The sequence below is a fragment of the Acipenser ruthenus genome, chromosome 54 (assembly GCF_902713425.1).
Source record: "Acipenser ruthenus chromosome 54, fAciRut3.2 maternal haplotype, whole genome shotgun sequence".
Taxonomy (NCBI): Eukaryota; Metazoa; Chordata; class Actinopteri; order Acipenseriformes; family Acipenseridae; genus Acipenser; species Acipenser ruthenus.
Genome location: NC_081242.1, coordinates 92079 through 114515, shown reverse-complemented (window position 1 = coordinate 114515; position 22437 = coordinate 92079). Strand labels below are relative to the sequence as shown.

The window sequence follows — 22437 nt, the reverse complement described above, 5'->3', positions numbered from 1 at the left end:
CCCCCTCTCTCTCTTTCTCTCTCTCTATCTCTCTCTCCCTCCCCCCTCTCTCTCTCCTCCTCCCTCTCTCCCCTCAACAGACTTCACCCTTCACTCAAACACACGACTGACTAGGCACAAAAATGAACTCCTTGTAAGAGATAATTAGATGCGTGAGGTCACGCCCCGCTGACCAATGAGGTGGGGGGTTCCGCAGGGTATATATAGCGCCTTGCGAGGCTCTTGGATTCTTACCCCAGGCTTGTAAGAGATCAGGGAGTTGTGTGTCGGTCTATTCGGGGGGACAAAAAAAAAAACGAGAAAGAGAGATCTAAGACACCGCCATGGACAACGGACACAGCAAAGAAGTGGCGGAATGTCTCGCCTACTTCGGAGTCAACGAGAACTCTGGGCTCTCTCCAGAACAGGTGAAGAAGAACATGGAAAAATACGGACCCAACGGTGAGTCGGGAGAGAGAGGGAAGAGAGGGAGAGCAGAGCGAGGAGAGCGGGGAGCTCAGCAAAGTGTGATAAAGCACAGAGAGGTGTGGTAAAGCATAGGGAAGCATTGTAAAGCACAGAGAGGTCTGGTAAAGCACAGGGAAGCATTGTAAAGCACAGAGAGGTCTGGTAAAGCATAGGGAAGCATTGTAAAGCACAGAGAGGTCTGGTAAAGCATAGGGAACCATTGTAAAGAATAGAGAGGTCTGGTAAAGCATAGGGAAGCATTGTAAAGCACAGAGAGGTCTGGTAAAGCATAGGGAACCATTGTAAAGAATAGAGAGGTCTGGTAAAGCATAGGGAAGCATTGTAAAGCACAGAGAGGTCTGGTAAAGCATAGGGAAGGCTTGTAAAGCACAGAGAGGTCTGGTAAAGCATAGGGAACCATTGTAAAGAATAGAGAGGTCTGGTAAAGCATAGGGAAGCATTGTAAAGCACAGAGAGGTCTGGTAAAGCATAGGGAAGGCTTGTAAAGCACAGAGAGGTCTGGTAAAGCATAGGGAAGCATTGTAAAGCACAGAGAGGTCTGGTAAAGCATAGGGAAGCATTGTAAAGCACAGAGAGGTCTGGTAAAGCATAGGGAAGCATTGTAAAGCACAGAGAGGTCTGGTAAAGCATAGGGAAGCATTGTAAAGCACAGAGAGGTCTGGTAAAGCATAGGGAAGCATTGTAAAGCACAGAGAGATCTGGTAAAGCACAGGGAAGCATTGTAAAGCACAGAGAGGTCTGGTAAAGCATAGGGAAGCATTGTAAAGCACAGAGAGGTCTGGTAAAGCATAGGGAAGCATTGTAAAGCACAGAGAGGTCTGGTAAAGCATAGGGAAGCATTGTAAAGCACAGAGAGGTCAAAGCTGATAAAAAACAGGGTAAACTAACCCTTATAAAAGTTGCCCACAGTAAATGCGTAGTAAAGTGTAGTAAAGCACAGTGAAAGCATGGTAAAGCAAGTCTTTATGATGGATTTAGGCGGTGATTCAGCTAGTTAGTTTTTGGGGCTTAGGGGTAGAAGTATTCAGCGAAGAAGAAAAGTCTTTGATAAACTGAAAGCTCTATCATGCATAACTTAAAATTATAATATTTGTAGCTCATTATTAAAATAGTGAGAGATTATAATTTAGCAATTACTTTTTTCTTCATTATAGATAGACAGATATGTGCATATGTGCACACACGCACACGCACACGCAAACAGTCGTGTTCAATTGATATCCTTTATGTTATAAACCTACCTGCATGAAAACCCCTCTGGGTGTGAGAATTTCAATTTCCACTCAGCAATCTTAAACAAACTTCTAAAGAGCGTCCTGGTTTTTTTCTCGTGTGTGGCTCTGAGGTCCTTTTCTGTTCACTGTTTTAAATGAATTGCTCGTGCAGTCAGTCCATTAAATAACAGACCGTTACTAACGTGCCCTGCTTTGAAAATGTTCCTCGATTTTCAGTTCTAGTGGTTTGATTTCGTCTGCAGACCACATCAAAACTACAGAAGCAATGGGCTGTTCTGAAACATTACACACTGCTGTGTGTGTGTGTGTGTGTGTGTGTGTGTTTGTATTTAATTCATTTCAGGAACATTTTGTCAAAATTTTGAACTTTTGAAAAGTCACACACTGAAAAATGTTAAAAAGTTGGTTGACAAACTTTTCAGAAGTTCCCTGCGACTTTATCCATGGGATTAATAGGGGGGGGGCTGATGATGCGAGTGGAACAGGGTTACACTGGCTAGAATCCAGGGGCTTGAAATTATTGCCAGCTTTTAATTACAACTCCTATTTTTTTAAAGGAGTGAAAAATCAGGTTGATTTTTACAAACATAATAAGAACAACTTGAAATATTATAATGAAGATATTTAAGAAAAGATCGCATGAAGATACATGACATTATAATGTAGATAACACAGTATAATAATGAAGAGAAATCATATTACATGTGAATGAATCTGAAATCACTAATCTCTCTCTCTCTCTCTCTCTCTCTCTCTCTCCCCTCTCCCTCTCCTCTCCTCCCTCTGTATCGTGAATCTTCCAATGGACAGAGCTCCCCGCTGAAGAAGGTAAATTCAATTTCTCTGTTTTTTCTGAACTTTTCAACAAAACACCCAAAAAGTTATAAAAAGGTGTTTTAGTGTATCGCCACGTGGGTGTTTGTGTAGCTGTTTTTTGTATCAGTTTTGCATCATCACCCTATTGAATGAACTAATTTTGCTTCATAAAGTGGAATGAAAGCTGCTGAATAATGTTCCCTTGTTAACATATTGAATTCCACCCCCTCTATATAGAATGAACTCCCTCAGCTTCATAGAGTCCAATGAAAGCTGCTGAATAATGTTCCCTTGTTAACATATTGAATTGCACACCCTCTCTATAGAATGAACTCCCTCAGCTTCATAGAGTCCAATGAAAGCTGCTGAATAATGTTCCCTTGTTAACATATTGAATTGCACACCCTCTATATAGAATGAACTCCCTCAGCTTCATAGAGTCCAATGAAAGCTGCTGAATAATGTTCCCTTGTTAACATATTGAATTCCACACCAGCTTTGTAGTTTTCCATATGAAAAACAGACACAAATTAAAAAATGTGACATTTGGAAATCTAACATGAAATTCTCACTGTACTGTTATTATGGCTTCCATTTTTTTTTTTTTTTGCGATATCATTTTGTAGTTTCTTTTGATTACAGAATGTTAAACAAAATATCTAAATTATGTTCACGTATTTAAAAAAAAAATGTTTTGTGGTCTCATTATATATATATATATATATATATATATATGGGGGAAGTATGGAAAATGGAAATAATGCATTATAGCCTCATATAATAATATTTCATGCATGAAAGTGCAGTTGTGTTATAACCCCCCTCTGCTGAACACTCACTTGCTCTCTCTCTCTCTCTCTCTCTCTCTCTCTCTCTCTCTCTCTCTCTCTCTCTCTCTCTCTCAGGAAAGACAATCTGGGAACTGGTTGCCGAGCAGTTTGAAGACTTGCTAGTCAGAATCCTGCTTCTCGCAGCCTGCATCTCCTTTGTAAGTGTGTCCTAAAGGGACAGAACGCAGGATCAGAATTCAATTAAAAATGAGACACTGACAAACACACACATCGATACAGACTCACACACACACACACACACACACACACACACACACACACACACACACACACACACTGACTGTCTGAATCATTGCTGGAGCCACAGTCCAGTATAATATATAAAACTATGGCTATTGAAACTCAGGGGGGCTGTCTGAATCATTGCTGGAGCCACAGTCCAGTATAATATATAAAACTATGGCTATTGAAACTCAAGGGGACTGTCTGAATCATTGCTGGAGCCACAGTCCAGTATAATATATAACACTATGGCTATTGAAACTCAGGGGGACTGTCTGAATCATTGCTGGAGCCACAGTCCAGTATAATATATAAAACTATGGCTATTGAAACTCAGAGGACTGTCTGAATCATTGCTGGAGCCACAGTCCAGTATAATATATAAAACTATGGCTACTGAAACTCAGAGGGGCTGTCTGAATCATTGCTGGAGACACAGTCCAGTATAATATATAAAACTATGGCTATTGAAACTCAGGGGGGACTGTCTGAATCATTGCTGGAGCCACAGTCCAGTATAATATATAAAACTATGGCTATTGAAACTCAGGGGGGCTGTCTGAATCATTGCTGGAGCCACAGTCCAGTATAATATATAAAACTATGGCTATTGAAACTCAGAGGGGACTGTCTGAATCATTGCTGGAGACACAGTCCAGTATAATATATAAAACTATGGCTATTGAAACTCAGGGAGGACTGTCTGAATCATTCTGATTATTTTTATTTCATGTTAGTTTTTCCTGAATCTTGATCCCTTGCAGGGGGGGTGGTGGAGGGGTGTCAAGTTCCCACAAGCTCTGAAAATGAAGGACGTTCTGTTTTTCTCCAAGTGTCCCAGTTGTTGCCAGTAGACATTGGGTTTCTATTTTGGGAGCATTCCTTGCGAGATTTGAAACTACGACACCTGTTTTAAAGATCAGGTGTACATGCCCCAGCTCCCCTCCCCTCCTCTCCCCCACCCCCCCCTCTCTCTGTCCCGCACAGTTTGCCCAAACAAGGTGTGGAGCCCGCTCAGCCCCTCTGGTTATTTTGGGAGAGGGGGATCCAGCGAAACTTAATACTGGAGCTGAGAGGCGAGTGGGGTCAAGAAGCAGGAGAGAAGGGAGGCAACTTTATAGCAGCAGAAAATAGAACTCCCTCCCTCTCTCCCAAACCGCAAACGCTGGTCTGCTTGACTCAGTCTAGTTTCAATAACACTGATGAAGGCACTAGAGCCCAAACGCTGGTCTGAAAGACTCAGTTTAGTTTCAGTAACGCTGATGAAGGCACTAGAGCCCAAACGCTGGGCTGCTTGACTCAGTTTAGTTTCAATAACGCTGATGAAGGCACTAGAGCCCAAATGCTGGTCTGCTTGACTCAGTCTAGTTTCAATAACACTGATGAAGGCACTAGAGCCCAAACGCTGGTCTGCTTGACTCAGTTTAGTTTCAGTAACGCTGATGAAGGCACTAGAGCCCAAACGCTGGTCTGCTTGACTCAGTTTAGTTTCAGTAACGCTGATGAAGGCACTAGAGCCCAAACGCTGGTCTGCTTGACTCAGTCTAGTTTCAGTAACGCTGATGAAGGCACTAGAGCCCAAACGCTGGTCTGAAAGACTCAGTTTAGTTTCAGTAACGCTGATGAAGGCACTAGAGCCCAAACGCTGGTCTGCTTGACTCAGTTTAGTTTCAATAACGCTGATGAAGGCACTAGAGCCCAAACGCTGGTCTGCTTGACTCTTTCTCAGCTTCCTCTGGTGTGTGATTGAAGCTGGTTTGATATTTTGTGTTTTGAAGTTTCCCCACCCCCTCTCTCTCTCTCCCCAGGTCCTGGCCTTGTTTGAGGAAGGTGAGGAGACCGTCACCGCCTTCGTGGAACCCTTCGTCATCCTTCTGATCCTCATCGCCAATGCAATTGTCGGGGTGTGGCAGGTAAGAGAGGAGGGAGGGGAAGGGGAAAGGGGAAAGGGGGAGTGAGGGTAGGGTTGCCACCTTTGAGATTTGTCTCTGCCATTGTGACTAATGTTACAGTATGCTATTTCATAGTTTCGCGCTTCTTCATTCAAAGGGCTGTCAAACTTAACAGCAGCGCGCGTTCTCACACCAGATAACACACAGCGGTGAGCACACGAGAAAAAGATCACGGTACAGCGTTTTGGTGGCTTACCTCAATTCTTTCTGGTGCATTTACACACCGCTGTGTTACAGTATTTGAATTTCACTCATACAAGCACAACATATTAAATTGTTTATTGTAACACATTTAAGAACATATCCAATAGATTAGAATGCTTAGAATTACCGGACATCTTCCAAATAAAAACGGACAGGGGGTCAAAGTACATAAAAATACCGGCCGGGTGGCAACCGTTAGTGAGGGAGGTGAGATAGGGGAGAGGGGGAGTGAGGGGAGATATGGGAGTGAGTGGGTGAGAGGGAGAGAAATTACAGTTGCACTCCCTCTAGTGGTGACTTCTAAAACTACATCCTCACTTGAGCAATTTAGTAGACAATAGAATCTGACATATTAACTGAGAAACAGCTGTGGCCAAAAGTTTTGCATCCCCCTGGGTATAGAATTAACTAGTTTTGCTTTATAAAGTCGAATGAAATCTGCTGAATAATGTTCCCTTCTTAACATATTGAATTCCACACCCTCTATATAGAATGAACTCCCTCAGCTTCACAGAGTCCAATGAAAGCTGCTGAATAATGTTCCCTTGTTAACATATTGAATTGCACACCCTCTATATAGAATGAACTCCCTCAGCTTCATAGAGTCCAATGAAAGCTGCTGAATAATGTTCCCTTGTTAACATATTGAATTGCACCCCCTCTATATAGAATGAACTCCCTCAGCTTCATAGAGTCCAATGAAAGCTGCTGAATAATGTTCCCTTGTTAACATATTGAATTGCACACCCTCTATATAGAATGAACTCCCTCAGCTTCATAGAGTCCAATGAAAGCTGCTGAATAATGTTCCCTTGTTAACATATTGAATTGCACACCCTCTATATAGAATGAACTCCCTCAGCTTCATAGAGTCCAATGAAAGCTGCTGAATAATGTTCCCTTGTTAACATATTGAATTCCACCCCCTCTATAGATGTACTCTTTAAAATGCTCAGGTAATATAATAAGCATGTACGAAAGCATATCTAATTGCACACTGCTTTGTAGTTTTCCCAGATACATAACAGAAATGTGACATTTTGAAATCTAACATGAAATCCTCACTGTACTGCTTTTATGGCTTTCTTCCTGTAGACTTTTTTTTTTGCAATATCATTTTGTAGTTTATTTTGATGTCATGATGTTACATAAAATATCTAAATTATGTTCATATAGTTTTTTTTTTAAATCCTAAAATTCTAGGTGATGCAAAACTTTGGGCCACAGCTGTAAGAGACAGGACTGACTGGTCATGTTAACTGATATAAGAGACAGGACTGACTGGTCATGTTAACTGATATAATAGACTGGGTCGACTGGATGTATTAGCTTATATCCTGCCCTCCCTGCTCCCCCCCCCCCCAGGAGAGGAATGCGGAGAGCGCTATCGAGGCTCTGAAGGAGTACGAGCCGGAGATTGGGAAAGTTTACCGAACGGACAGGAAGAGCGTGCAGAGAATCAAAGCCAGGGAGATCGTACCAGGAGACATCGTGGAGGTGTCAGGTGAGAGAGAGAGAGAGAGAGAGAGAGAGAGAGAGAGAGGTGCTGGAACAGTCTGCAGCCCCTGGCATCACTCTACACGACAAAGAAATCAAATTCCTATGCAGATGACCTGGTCCTGCTGTCACCCACTGAACAGGGGTTGCAGCAGAGCCTGGCACTGCTAGAGCAGTACTGTCAGAAATGGGCACTGACAGTAAACCTGGGCAAGACCAGAGTTATGGTATTCCAGAAGAAAGCCAGATCTCAGGGAAACAGGTACCACTTCACCCTGGGAAACAACACACTGGAGCAGAGCACCAGCTACAATTACTTGGGTCTAAAAATCAGTGCGTCTGGGAACTTCAACCTGGCTATAAATGCTTTAAGAGATAAAGCGTGCAGGGCTTTTAATGCAATAAAGAATCGGCTATACAAAATTAAACCACCAATAAAAATTTGGCTAAAAATTTTCGACAGCATAATAAAGCCATTCCTTCTGTATGGTAGTGAAGTCTGGGGTCCCCTTATGAACCCCGATTATAAAAAATGGGATCAAAGCCCCATAGAGAATTTCCATCTGGAATTCTGTAAACGCCTCCTGCAGGTTCACAGGAGTGCAGCCAATAGCGCTTGCAGGGCTGAATTGGGCCAGTTCCCCTTACTCCACTCCATACAGAAACGAGCGCTCAACTACTGGGTCCATCTACAGCAGGCTGATCCGCAGTCCTACCACCACACTGCACTGCGGAGCTGCTCACAGCCCCCACAAGAGAATCCCCTCAGTAGAATGGTACTGAAGCTCAGCCAAATAAGTCAAATTAATACCAGCGAGCTTCAGAACACCACCAACAAAAAACTCCCAGCACAAAAAATGAAACAAATTAATCTAAATCTAGAAAACAATTATAAAGTACATTGGAATAACGAAATTGAATCACACAATAAATTACAATGCTATCTGGCCCTAAAAATAGAATTTACCCTAGCAGAATATCTGGTCAGGGTCAAAAACACAAAACATAGACAGATCCTGACCAAGTACAGACTCAGTGACCACAGCCTGGCCATCGAAACTGGCCGGCACAAAAAAACCTGGATTGCCAAAGAAAAAAGGCTGTGCGGTCACTGTGATCTGGGAGAGGTAGAGACAGAAATGCACTTCCTGTTGTCCTGCCCAAAATACACAGAGATACGGGAGAGATATATCCCCCAATTCAAAAACCAAATGACAGAGTTTAACCTCCTCTCCAATTCGAGTAAAATCCCCATCCTTCTAGGAGAGGAGGAGCGAACTGCAAATCTAGCAGCACAGTATGTGTCTGCCTGCCACAACCTGAGGGACAGTGTGTGACACGCTGCATACACGACCATGGGTTACTGGTGATGGGGGGGGAGGGAGGGAGTTATATTGTTCAAAGGGAAGGGAACAATGTTTTTTTGTGTTTGTTATGTTCTGTAATTGTATTTCTGTTTTATTATTTCTGTTTTGTATTATAAAAGCTTTGGCAATACCTGAGCGCTCTCGTCATGCCAATAAAGCATTTTTGAATTGAATTGAATTGAATTGAATTGAATTGACAGAGAGAGAGACACACAGAACGAGAGAGAGACAGAGAGAGAGAGAGAGAGACAGAGAGAGAGAACGAGAGAGAGATAGACAGAGAACGAGAGAGACAGAGAGAGAGACACACAGAACGAGAGACAGAGAGAGCGAGAGAGAGAGAGAGAGACAGAGAACGAGAGAGAGACACACAGAACGAGAGAGACAGAGAGAGACGCATACTAGGCATACACAGAGCAAGAGAGAGAGAGACATGGAGACAGAGGAGTGAGAGACTGAGAGCCACTGAGACACACTGAGAGAGACGCATACTAGGCCTGTCTGTCTGTCTGTCTTTCTGTATCCCACATGCTATTAGAAATGACCTCAATGATGACTCCTCCCTCTCCCTCTCTAGTTGGTGATAAGGTCCCTGCTGATATCAGACTCACCAATATCATCTCCACCACGCTGCGAGTGGACCAGTCCATCCTGACCGGGGAGTCTGTGTCTGTGATCAAGCACACTGACCCCGTCCCCGACCCCCGCGCCGTCAACCAGGACAAGAAGAACATGCTGTTCTCTGTGAGTCTCCGTCCATCCCTCTCTCCATCCCTGCATCCCTCTCTCCATCCCTGCATCCCTCTCTCCATCTCTCTCCATCTCTCTCCATCCCTGCATCCCTCTCTCCATCCCTGCATCCCTCTCTCCATCCCTGCATCCACCTCTCCACCCCTCTCTTCATCCCTGCATCCCTTTCTCCATCCCTCTCCATCCCTGCATCCACTTCTCTCTCTCTCCATCTCTCTCCACCCCTCTCTCCATCCCTCTCTCTATCCCTGCATCCCTCTCTCTATCTCTCTCCATCCCTGCATCCCTCTCTCCATCCCTGCATCCCTCTCTCCATCCCTGCATCCCTCTCTCTATCTCTCTCCATCCCTGCATCCCTCTCTCCATCCCTGCATCCCTCTCTCCATCCCTGCATCCCTCTCTCCATCTCTCTCCATCCCTGCATCCCTCTCTCTCCATCCCTTCATCCCTCTCAACATCTCTCTCCATCCCTGCATCCCTCTCTCCATCTCTCTCCACCCCTGCATCCCTCTCTCCATCCCTGCATCCCTCTCTCCATCTCTTCATCCCTCTCCATCTCTCTCCATCCCTGCATCCCTCTCAACATCTCTCTCCATCCCTGCATCCCTCTGTCCATCCCTGCATCCCTCTCTCCATCTCTCCATCCCTGTGTCCCTCTCTCCTCTATCCCTCTCTCCTCCATGCCTCTCTCCCTCTCTCAATATATATAAATATATGTATATGTATAGATAGACTGTATATTTTACTTCTCTCCTCTCCCTCAGGGCACCAACATCGCGGCTGGCAAGGCGATTGGCGTGGCCGTGTCCACGGGTGTGAACACGGAGATCGGTAAGATCCGTGACCAGATGGCGGCGACGGAGCAGGAGAAGACCCCCCTGCAGCAGAAGCTGGACGAGTTCGGAGAGCAGCTGTCCAAGGTCATCTCCCTGATCTGCGTGGCCGTGTGGCTCATCAACATCGGACACTTCAACGACCCGGTCCACGGGGGCTCCTGGATCCGCGGTGCCGTGTACTACTTCAAGATCGCCGTGGCACTGGCCGTCGCTGCCATCCCCGAGGGTACCTGTCTGTCCGTCTGTCCAAGTCTTTATACAGTACATCTGTCTGTCTGTCTGTCTGTCTGTCTGAGTCTTTATACAGTACATCTGTCTATCTTTGTCTGTCTATCTGTCTGTATTTATCTGTATATATATGTTTGTCTATATCTATCTATCTATCTCTCTCTCTCTCTATCTTTCTCTGTCTGTATCTGTCTGCCAATACCTCTCTCCCTTCTCTCTTCAATGTGTAATAACCCCCCCCCCGCCCTCCTGTACCCAGGTCTCCCCGCTGTCATCACCACCTGCCTGGCTCTGGGTACGAGGCGCATGGCGAAGAAGAACGCCATCGTGAGGAGCCTGCCCTCGGTCGAGACCCTGGGCTGCACCTCGGTCATCTGCTCCGACAAGACAGGAACCCTGACCACCAACCAGATGTCTGTGTGCAAGGTGAGAGAGAGAGAGACAGAGACACAGATAGAGAGACACTGAGACATCATGAGATACACTAAGACACACACTGAGACACCATGAGATACACTGAGACACACAGATACACTGGAGGAGTGGCAAACACCGTTGCAGCAGTTCGAAATGATCTAGACCGCATTCAGAACTGGGCAGACACATGGCAAATGACATTTAATAGAGAAAAGTGTAAGGTACTGCACGCAGGCAATACAAATGTGCATTATAAATATCATATAGGAGATACTGAAATTGAAGAAGGAATCTATGAAAAAAGACCTAAGAGTTTATGTTGACTCAGAAATGTCTTCATCTAGACAATGTGGGGAATCTATAAAAAAGGCCAACAAGATGCTCGGATATATTGTGAGAAGTGTTGAATTTAAATCAAGGGAAGTAATGTTAAAACTCTACAATGCATTAGTAAGACCTCATCTAGAATACTGTGTTCAGTTCTGGTCACCTCGTTACAAAAAGGATATTGCTGCTCTAGAAAGAGTGCAAAGAAGAGTGACCAGAATTATCCCGGGTTTAAAAGGCATGTCGTATGCAGACAGGCTAAAAGAATTGAATCTATTCAGTCTTGAACAAAGAAGTCTACACGGCGATCTGTTTCAAACATTCAAAATCCTAAAAGGTATTGACAATGTCAACCCAGGGGACCTGAAAAAAGAAACAAGGACCAGGGGTCACAAATGGAGATTAGATAAAGGGGCATTCAGAACAGAAAATAGGAGGCACTTTTTCACACAGAGAATCGTGAGGGTCTGGAACCAACTCCCCAGTAATGTTGTTGAAGCTGACACCCTGGGATCCTTCAAGAAGCTGCTTGATGAGATTCTGGGATCAATAAGCTACTAACAACCAAACGAGCAAGATGGGCCGAATGGGGCCTCCTCTCGTTTGTAAACTTTCTTATGTTCTTATGAGACACAACACAGTCTCACACTCACAGGCAGTACAGTATTATCCCGTCTGACACCCCCTCTCTCTCTCCCTCCCTGCCTCTCTAGATGTTCATCATCGATAAAGTTGAAGGCGACATCTGCAGCCTGAATGAGTTCAACATCTCCGGCTCCAAATACACTCCCGAGGGAGACGTGTGAGTACTGGCCCTCAAAAAACTACAGCCCCCACAATGCCCCGCTCAGCGGGACCCAGTGTCCAGCGTGTCAGGGGAGTCTGGGAGCTGTAGTTCTGTTCTCAGTCCCCACAATTTTATGATACTGAGGCTAACGTGTGTCTCTCTCTCTCTCTCTCTCTCTCAGGACCAAGAATGACAAGCAGGTGAAATCTGGTCAGTACGATGGCCTGGTTGAATTGGCTACAATCTGCGCTCTGTGCAATGACTCCTCCCTGGATTACAACGAGGTACAAACCACACACTCCTCTCCTTCTCACACTCTCCCTCCCCTCTCCCTCTCTCACACTCCTCCTCTCCCTCCCTCTCCTCCCCTTCTCACTCTCCTCTCCCTCTCCCTCTCCTCTCCCTCTCTCTCTCCCCCTCTCTCACACTCCCCCTCTCTCCCTCCCCCTCTCTCACACTCCTCCTCCTCTCCCTCTCCTCCCCTTCTCCCTCTCCTCTCCCTCTCCTCCCCTTCTCACTCTCCTCTCCCTCTCCCTCTCCTCCCCTTCTCACTCTCCTCTCCCTCTCTCTCTCCCCCTCTCTCACACTCCCCCTCTCTCCCTCCCCTCCTCTCCCTCCCCCTCTCTCACACTCCCTCTCTCTCTCTTTCTCTCTCAGGCGAAGGGTATCTATGAGAAGGTCGGTGAGGCCACAGAGACGGCTCTGTCCTGCCTGGTTGAGAAGATGAACGTTTTCAGCACTGACGTCCGCAGCCTGTCCAAGGTGGAGCGAGCCAACGCCTGCTGCTCCGTGAGTACCGAGTCCCCAAATGCACCCCTCTGCCCCTCTCTAAACACCCCCCTCTAAACACCCCCCTCTCTCCCCTCCTCCTCTCTCAGGTGATCAAGCAGCTGATGAAGAAAGAGTTCACTCTGGAGTTCTCTCGGGACAGGAAGTCCATGTCTGTGTACTGCTCCCCAGCCAAGGCGTCCCGCGCAGCCGTGGGGAACAAGATGTTCATCAAGGTGAGCCCTGCCCTCACACGCCAAGCACACGCCAAGCACACGCCAAGCACCGTTGTATTAATGAACAAAGGCATTCAAAGATTCATATCCATGTGGTTATCACGCCAGTACAGAAACAACACAGTGAAAAGATCTGGGCTTGCAGTACTGCGGGCCAGCTGGTTTGAAATGGGTTTACAGATCAGAAGCTACCTGAACCGGGACCCAGTCCCGCAGCTCAGGAGGTGGAGGTCTTAGTCCAGAACCAGCCCACAGAACTGCCTCGTGGCCCGGTTTGTAGATGCCTCTCCCTACGTGGTGAATCGGCTCCACCTGCCAGTTTCCGCACACCAGATACTAAGCCATCATAAATAAGGTTTACGAGCTTGTGATCTCGCCCCATAACTTCCCTGTCAGCCGGGTTCCCTGCCTCCCGGATTGCATGTACGTACTCCACCTGTAATCGCCTATCCCTCTTCGACGCAGAACCGTCATCAACGTTCATTTCAGCCCGTCAGTGCACACACACACACAGCAATTTTAAATATCCTGCATTCTGTTCAATACTTCCATTCTCCCCCCCCCCCCCCGCAGGGTGCCCCCGAGGGCGTGATTGACCGCTGTGCCTACGTCCGCGTCGGGACCACCCGCGTCCCCCTGACCGACCCCGTAAAGGAGAAGATCATGACCGTTATCAAGGAGTGGGGGACGGGAAGAGACACCCTGCGTTGCCTCGCCCTCGCCACCCGCGACTCGCCCCCCAAGAAGGAAGACATGAACCTTGTGGACTCCACCAAGTTCGCCGAATACGAGGCGAGTGTGTGTGCGTGTCTGTCTGTCTCCCTCTCTCTCCTCCTCTCCTCTCCTTTCTCTCTGTGTATTAATGGTGCTCCCCCCCTCTCTCTCCCCCCAGACTGACCTCACCTTCGTGGGCTGTGTTGGCATGCTGGACCCTCCCCGCAAGGAAGTGACAGGATCCATCCAGCTGTGCCGCGCTGCCGGCATCCGTGTCATCATGATCACCGGTGAGGAACACGCCAGCGACACGCTTACAACACGCACACAGACACATGCAAAGAACACACACACACAGCAACAAAGTCACAAGAGAAGAACCTGCTGACCATATCAAGATCCTCACCGAGAGACTCAGGACAGAATGTATAGGGCAGCAGTGTGGAGTCGTGGTTAGGGCTCTGGACTCTTGACCGGAGGGTCGTGGGTTCAATCCCAGGTGGGGGACACTGCTGCTGTACCCTTGAGCAAGGTACTTTACCTAGATTGCTCCAGTAAAAATCCATTTGTATAAATGGGTAATTGCATGTAAAAATAATGTGATATCTTGTAACAATTGTAAGTTGCCCTGGATAAAGGCGTCTGCTAAGAAATAAATAATAATAATAATAAGAATATTTCTGTATCTCTCTCTCAGGCGATAACAAGGGCACAGCGGTGGCTATCTGTCGCCGTATCGGGATCTTTGGGGAGGATGAAGAGGTAACGGGCCGCGCCTACACGGGCCGCGAATTCGATGACCTCCCCCCCGCGGAGCAGAGAGAGGCCGTAAAGAGAGCGTCCTGCTACGCCAGAGTGGAGCCGTCCCACAAATCCAAGATCGTAGAGTTCCTGCAGTCCTTCGACGAGATCACCGCCATGGTGAGAGGCCAGAATCAATAAATATCAATATCAATCAATATCTGTATCAGAGCAGAGTTCCTGCAGTCCGAAAAAGGAAATGTCCTCTCCCCTCCTCTCTAACCCCCTCTCCCCTCCTCTCCTCTCTCTCAGACGGGTGATGGAGTGAACGATGCCCCTGCTCTGAAGAAGGCTGAGATCGGTATTGCGATGGGCTCCGGCACAGCCGTGGCAAAGTCAGCCTCCGAGATGGTGCTGGCCGATGATAACTTCTCCTCCATCGTGGCTGCCGTGGAGGAAGGCAGAGCCATCTACAACAACATGAAGCAATTCATCAGATACCTCATCTCATCCAACGTGGGGGAGGTGGTGTGGTGAGAGAGGCTGTCTGTCTGTCTGTCTTTGTCTGGGTGTCTCAGTGTATTCCAACCCCTAGATCTCTCTCCTCTCTCCAACACCTCTCATCTCTCCCTGTCTCCTCTCTCTCCCTCCTATCTCTTCTCCCCCTCCCCTCTCTAACTCCTCTCCTCCTATCTCTTCTCCCCTCCCCCTCTCTCTAACCCCTCTCTCTCCCTCCTCTCTCTAACCCCTCTCCTCCTATCTTTTCTCCCATCGCCTCTCTCTCCCTCCTCTCCTCCTATCTCTTCTCCCCTCCCCCTCTCTCTCCCTCCTCTCTCTAACCCCTCCTCCTCTCTCTAACCCCTCTCCACCTATCTTTTCTCCATTCCCCTCTCTCTAACCCCTCTCTCCCTCCTCTCTCTAACCCCTCCCCCTCTCTGTAACCCCTCTCTCTCTCTCTCCCTCCTCTCTCTAACCCCTCTCCTCCTATCTCATCTCCCCCCTCTCTCTAACCCCTCTCTCTCTCCCTCCTCTCCTCTCTCTAACCCCTCTCCTCCTATCTTTTCTCCCTTCCCCCTCTCAAATTCAAAATTCAAAATTCAAAAATTCAAAAATGCTTTATTGGCATGACGAGAGCGCTCAGGTATTGCCAAAGCTTTTATAATACAAAACAGAAATAATAAAACAGAAATACAATTACAGAACATAACAAACACAAAAAACATTGTTCCCTTCCCTTTGAACAATATAACTACCTCCCTCCCTCCCTCCCTCCCTCCCTCCTCATCACCAGTAACCCCTGGTCATGTATGCAGGGTGTCACCTCTCTCTAACCCCCCTCTCTCTCCCTCCTCTCCCTCAGTATCTTCCTCACAGCTGCTCTCGGACTCCCCGAGGCTCTGATCCCCGTTCAGCTGCTCTGGGTGAACCTCGTAACGGACGGCCTCCCCGCCACGGCCCTCGGGTTCAACCCCCCCGACCTGGACATCATGGGCAAGCCCCCCCGCAGCGCCAAGGAGCCCCTCATCTCTGGCTGGCTGTTCTTCAGATACCTGGCCATTGGAGGTGAGTCCCTCTGTCTGTGTGTCTGTCTGTCTGTCTGTCTGTTCATTCTAACTCGAGTATGACTGTGTTGACGTTCTCTCCTCCCCTCCTTCGTTCCCTCGTTCTCTCTCTCAGCCTATGTCGGTGCTGCCACTGTTGGAGCCGCTGCCTGGTGGTTCATGTACTCTGACGATGGCCCCGAAGTCACCTACTACCAGCTGGTGAGGAAACCGACAGAGAAGACGACAGAGATACACACTGAAACACACACTGAGAAACACACTGAAACACACACTGAGAGACACACTGAAACACACACTGAGAAACACACTGAAACACACACTGAGAGACACACTGAGATACACACTGAAACACACACTGAGAGACACTGAGAGACACACTGATACACACACTGGGAGACATACTGAAACACACACTGAGACACACTAAGAGACACACTGAAACATACACTGAGACACACTGATCCACACAGAAACACACTGACACACTGATACACACAGAGATACACTTAGAGACACACCCTGAGAGACACTCTCAGACTGAGACACACACTGATACACTCTGAGATACACTGAGAGACACAGATACACACACTGAGAGACACACTGATACACACAGAGACACACACTGAGAGACACACAGATACACTCTGAGACACACTCCAAGATACACTCTGAGATACACTCCAAGATACACTCTGAGACACACTCCTCTCTCTCTCCTCAGTCTCACTTCATGCAGTGCACAGAGGATAACCCTGATTTCGAGGGTGTGGCGTGCAAGGTGTTTGAGTCTCCCGCTCCCATGACGATGGCTCTGTCTGTGCTGGTCACCATCGAGATGTGCAACGCCCTCAACAGGCAAGTCGCACGCTTAAAAACACGTTTATGACACACTTAAAAACATCTTTAAAACACGCTTAAAAACAAACCCAGTAGCCCAGGTTGTCTAGATAAAGTCTGTCTGTTTCAGATTGCAGACAGGATGTCAAACACTCGAAACCGTACACACAGTTATAAAGTAACCCCTCTCCCTCCTCCCCCTCTCTCCCCCATCTCTCCCCCTTCCTCCTCCCCCCTCTTTCTCTCTCTCCTCTTCTCTCTCCTCTCACAGCCTCTCTGAGAACCAGTCTCTGGTCAGGATGCCTCCCTGGGTTAACTGCTGGCTGTTGGGCTCGATCTGCCTCTCCATGTCTCTGCACTTCCTCATTCTCTACGTCGACCCCCTGCCCGTAAGAGCACTCCGATACCCCTGTACCCCAACACCCCTGTGTCCCGATAGCACTGTACCCTGATCCTCCCTCTCTCTCTCTCTCTCTCCTCTAGATGATTTTCAAGCTGACTGATCTCTCATTGACTCAGTGGATTGTGGTTTTGAAGATTTCCCTGCCAGTTATTGGCTTAGATGAGGTGCTCAAATTCGTGGCTCGTAACTACCTGGAACGTAAGTACCACGGGCCCACGGACGTCAGTATCGATCTGGGTTTGAAGGGGGGGGGGTTGGATGTACGAAAAAACTTTTCTTTTTTTTTTTTTTTTTTTTAACAAAACCCCCAGTGTGATACTGTATATACTGACCAGACCCCAATAATCTATGACCCTAACTGATCCCTAATACACTGGGCTCCCTACCCCTCTTATTCCACTCAGTATTTAATACAGGGGGTCCCAGGGTGGCTCCTAAGAGGAGGCGCTGGTTCACGTCCAGCCTGTGAAAAGACACGGAACTTCACTGGGGAAGTTTTGGGGAAGCATTGGCTCCGACGCTCCTGGGGGTGGGGTGGGGTGGGTGGGGGAAGCTGGCAGGGACGATGACTCCTCATTGCGCAACAGCGCACCCTACTGGCCAGACACCGAGCACATTCACAGGGGATAAGAGGCACGGTTGGCGATTCTGGCTTCAGGCTGGCGAGATCGGAGGACGCTCACCCACCCTCACAACGTCTGCGCTGTACCCCAAAATCACTAACTTGGTACCCCAATAACCTTCCCAATACATGGTACCCTGATTCATAACTCCCTCCCTCTCTGACCTCTGTCCTTTTTTCCATTTCAGCATAAACCTCTCTCCATGCCTTCTCCTCATCCCTGTCTAAAAAACAGGTACCCCATAACCTTCCATTCCTCTGTCTCACTCCTTTCTTACTGCGGCATGCTTCCTCTGCCTGTTTCCTGTCCACGCTCATGTCCATCTTCTCTGCCTGTCTGTCTGTCTTGTCCTCTTTCATATAAAAGGGCTACTGTTTAAAGTTTGCATTGCTTCTTAATGCAATTACACACACACATATATATATATATATATATATATATATATATATATATATATGCATGTAATTGCAATACACACACACACACACATACATACAGCATAGGAGTTATAATTAAAAGCTGGCAATAATTTCAAGCCCCTGGATTCTAGCCAGTGTAACCCTGTTCCACTCGCATCATCAGCCCCCCCCTATTAATGCCATGGATAAAGTCGCAGGGAACTTCTGAAAAGTTTGTCAACCAACTTTTTAACATTTTTCAGTGTGTGACAAACTTTTCAAAAGTTCAAAATTTTGACAAAATGTTCCTGAAATGAATTAAATACAAACACACACACACACACACACACACACACACAACAGTGAACAGAAAAGGACCTCAGAGCCACATAAAGGATATATAACATAAAGGATATCAATTGAACACGACTGTGTGTGTGTATATACAAAGTTTTAAGTCTGTGTTTTATTGACCAAGGTTGGGTCAATTCCATTTTTCTATTCCAATTCCAGAAACACATTATAAAAGACACCAACACACCACAGATTAGCTGATACAAAACTGAGGGAGAAGGGAGAGGGGAGGAGAGAGGAGAGAAGGGAGAGGAGATGGGAGAGAGGAGGGGAGGGGGGAGAGGAGAGTTTGTCATACAAAGAGTGCAAGAGAATGAAACACACTCTCAACACAATCAGAGGGAGACACACCCTACACTCAAACATATTATAAGAGACACCCACACAATAATAATAATCATAATAATAATAATGATGATGAGACAGCTGATTTGTGAAGCCCGCTCAGTGTTTTGGCTCAGCCCCTCAGCATGTAGCAGGCAGCCAATCAGAATGCAAGAGTGGAGGAACCGGGCGCTCTGATTGGCTCAGAGGAGAGTGCTGTAAGTCTCAGGAGTATCTCCGGGTTCATTTTTATCATCTGTATTTTCTGTACTTCAAAAGCTCCACTACAGTTCTAGTACTTGAATAATTGATAACAAAAATATCTATCTATCTATCTATCTATATATATATATATCTATATATATATCTATATATATATATATATATATATATATATCTATATCTATATCTATATATATATATATATATATATATATACACACACACACATAGAGCTGTGGCCAAAAGTTTTGCATCACCTAGAATTTAAAAAAAAAATATGAACATAATTCAGATATTTTATTTAACATCGTGTAATCAAAGAGAAACTACAAAATCACATCGCAAAAAAAGAATCTACCAGAAGCCACAATAGTAGTACAGTAGTGAGTATTTCACGTTAGCTTTTGAAATTTTTTCAGTCAGTTTTACTGTTAAGTATCTGGGAAAAACTTCAAAGCGGTGTGCAATTCAATATGTTAACAAGGGAACATTATTCAGCAGCTTTCATTGGACTCTATGAAGCTGAGGGAGTTCATTCTATATAGAGGGGGTGGAATTCAATATGTTAACAAGGGAACATTATTCAGCAGCTTTCATTGGACTCTATGAAGCTGAGGGAGTTCATTCTATATAGAGGGTGTGCAATTCAATATGTTAACAAGGGAACATTATTCAGCAGCTTTCATTGGACTCTATGAAGCTGAGGGAGTTCATTCTATATAGAGGGGGTGCAATTCAATATGTTAACAAGGGAACATTATTCAGCAGCTTTCATTGGACTCTATGAAGCTGAGGGAGTTCATTCTATATAGAGGGTGTGCAATTCAATATGTTAACAAGGGAACATTATTCAGCAGCTTTCATTCTACTTTACGAATAGTTAATTTTATATAGAAGGTGATGCTGCAAAACTTTTGACCCAGAGCTGTACATGATGTATCGTAATAGAGGTCTGTATCGCTTGTGATTGGTGACCACAGCATAAAGAACTACAGCTCCCAGCATCCCTCACAATTGCTTCGGGTGCAGAGGCATGCTGGGAGCTGTAGTCACAGCCAGCAAAATGAGTTAATTCTGTGTGTAGGGGAGGCAAACGTTTTGTATATAAAGGGGCACTTTTTATTTGTCATAATTTGCAAGAATGACTTTAGGATCATCAATGCAGGGATGTATTATACAAAATGACTTAATGTAATTAATGCTGGTATAACTCATTTATTGTATTAAATAGTTACAAAAAAGTATATATGTGTGTTTTATCTATTTCGCTCACTCACTCTCTCTCTCTCTCTCTCTCCCTCCTCCTTTTGCAGAGAAAGACGAGAATTTAGCGATGAAGAAATGGCAATAAAAAAAGACAAAAGCAGAAGAGAAAAATAAATCAACTTTAAAAAAACAGACGACAAACCTGAGAAAAAAAAGAATAACTAAAAAAAAAAAAAAAAAAAAATGGAGAGAGCGTCGAGAGACACTCACTCCAGCGGCGACAGCAGCTCGCCGGCGAATAATATTTAAGAATAATAACGATAGCAATAACAGAAATGGTTTTATTAAATAGTAATGTTGGAGAAGTGACGACACCAGCAATAATAACTTAAACTATATGAAGTATATTACACGATAAGGTGTATCAAAAATAAGTGATGAAATAAAAAATATATAACAGACTATGATGCTTTGTGGTATATAACACTGATATAAAACCCTGCGCAGAACGACACACCTACCCAACACAGAGTCTATATAACACTGATATAAAACCCTGCGCAGAACGACACACCTACCCAACACAGAGTCTATATAACACTGATATAAAACCCTGCGCAGAACGACACACCTACCCAACACAGAGTCTATATAACACTGATATAAAACCCTGCGCAGAACGACACACCTACCCAACACAGAGTCTATATAACACTGATATAAAACCCTGCGCAGAACTACACACCTACCCAACACAGAGTCTATATAACACTGATATAAAACCCTGCGCAGAACTACACACCTACCCAACACAGTCTATATAACACTGATATAAAACCCTGCGCAGAACGACACACCTACCCAACACAGAGTCTATATAACACTGATATAAAACCCTGCGCAGAACGACACACCTACCCAACACAGAGTCTATATAACACTGATATAAAACCCTGCGCAGAACGACACACCTACCCAACACAGAGTCTATATAACACTGATATAAAACCCTGCGCAGAACGACACACCTACCCAACACAGAGTCTATATAACACTGATATAAAACCCTGCGCAGAACGACACACCTACCCAACACAGAGTCTATATAACACTGATATAAAACCCTGCGCAGAACGACACACCTACCCAACACAGAGTCTATATAACACTGATATAAAACCCTGCGCAGAACGACACACCTACCCAACACAGAGTCTATATAACACTGATATAAAACCCTGCGCAGAACGACACACCTACCCAACACAGAGTCTATATAACACTGATATAAAACCCTGCGCAGAACGACACACCTACCCAACACAGAGTCTATATAACACTGATATAAAACCCTGCGCAGAACGACACACCTACCCAACACAGAGTCTATATAACACTGATATAAAACCCTGCGCAGAACGACACACCTACCCAACACAGAGTCTATATAACACTGATATAAAACCCTGCGCAGAACGACACACCTACCCAACACAGAGTCTATATAACACTGATATAAAACCCTGCGCAGAACGACACACCTACCCAACACAGTCTATATAACACTGATATAAAACCCTGCGCAGAACGACACACCTACCCAACACAGAGTCTATATAACACTGATATAAAACCCTGCGCAGAACGACACACCTACCCCACAGAGTCTATATAACACTGATATAAAACCCTGCGCAGAACGACACACCTACCCAACACAGAGTCTATATAACACTGATATAAAACCCTGCGCAGAACGACACACCTACCCAACACAGAGTCTATATAACACTGATATAAAACCCTGCGCAGAACGACACACCTACCCAACACAGAGTCTATATAACACTGATATAAAACCCTGCGCAGAACGACACACCTACCCAACACAGAGTCTATATAACACTGATATAAAACCCTGCGCAGAACTACACACCTACCCAACACAGAGTCTATATAACACTGATATAAAACCCTGTGCAGAACTACACACCTACCCAACACAGAGTCTATATAACACTGATATAAAACCCTGCGCAGAACGACACACCTACCCAACACAGAGTCTATATAACACTGATATAAA

The 22437-nt window shown here is 45.8% G+C and overlaps 1 protein-coding gene across 2 annotated transcripts; it reads left to right on the top strand.

Moving 5' to 3' along the window:
• Positions 1-226: 226 nt before the first annotated feature.
• Positions 227-20813, top strand: LOC131723349 (sarcoplasmic/endoplasmic reticulum calcium ATPase 1). Of its 2 annotated transcripts, XM_059017020.1 has the most exons (23): positions 227-441; positions 2514-2531; positions 3425-3507; positions 5401-5505; positions 7114-7252; positions 9190-9356; positions 10127-10424; positions 10686-10852; positions 11884-11972; positions 12139-12241; positions 12615-12746; positions 12836-12961; positions 13535-13753; positions 13854-13965; positions 14373-14596; positions 14729-14949; positions 15777-15979; positions 16094-16179; positions 16706-16839; positions 17093-17210; positions 17305-17422; positions 18035-18081; positions 20459-20813. In XM_059017020.1, exons 1-22 carry the CDS (start codon positions 324-326, stop codon positions 18037-18039), a joined length of 2985 nt encoding a protein of 994 aa, XP_058873003.1. In that variant the 5' UTR covers positions 227-323; the 3' UTR covers positions 18040-18081; positions 20459-20813. The 2 variants fall into 2 exon arrangements, with proteins under 2 accessions (XP_058873003.1, XP_058873002.1); XM_059017019.1 differs by lacking the exon at positions 18035-18081.
• Positions 20814-22437: the final 1624 nt, after the last annotated feature.

Bases quoted from the DNA above. Each gene is read 5' to 3' on its own strand.
- LOC131723349 (XM_059017019.1), top strand. From the start codon at position 324: ATGGACAACGGACACAGCAAAGAAGTGGCGGAATGTCTCGCCTACTTC. The intron at 12,747-12,835 runs GTGAGTACCGAG...CTCCTCTCTCAG, and splicing joins GAGCCAACGCCTGCTGCTCC to GTGATCAAGCAGCTGATGAA. The intron at 16,180-16,705 runs GTGAGGAAACCG...CTCTCTCCTCAG, and splicing joins AAGTCACCTACTACCAGCTG to TCTCACTTCATGCAGTGCAC.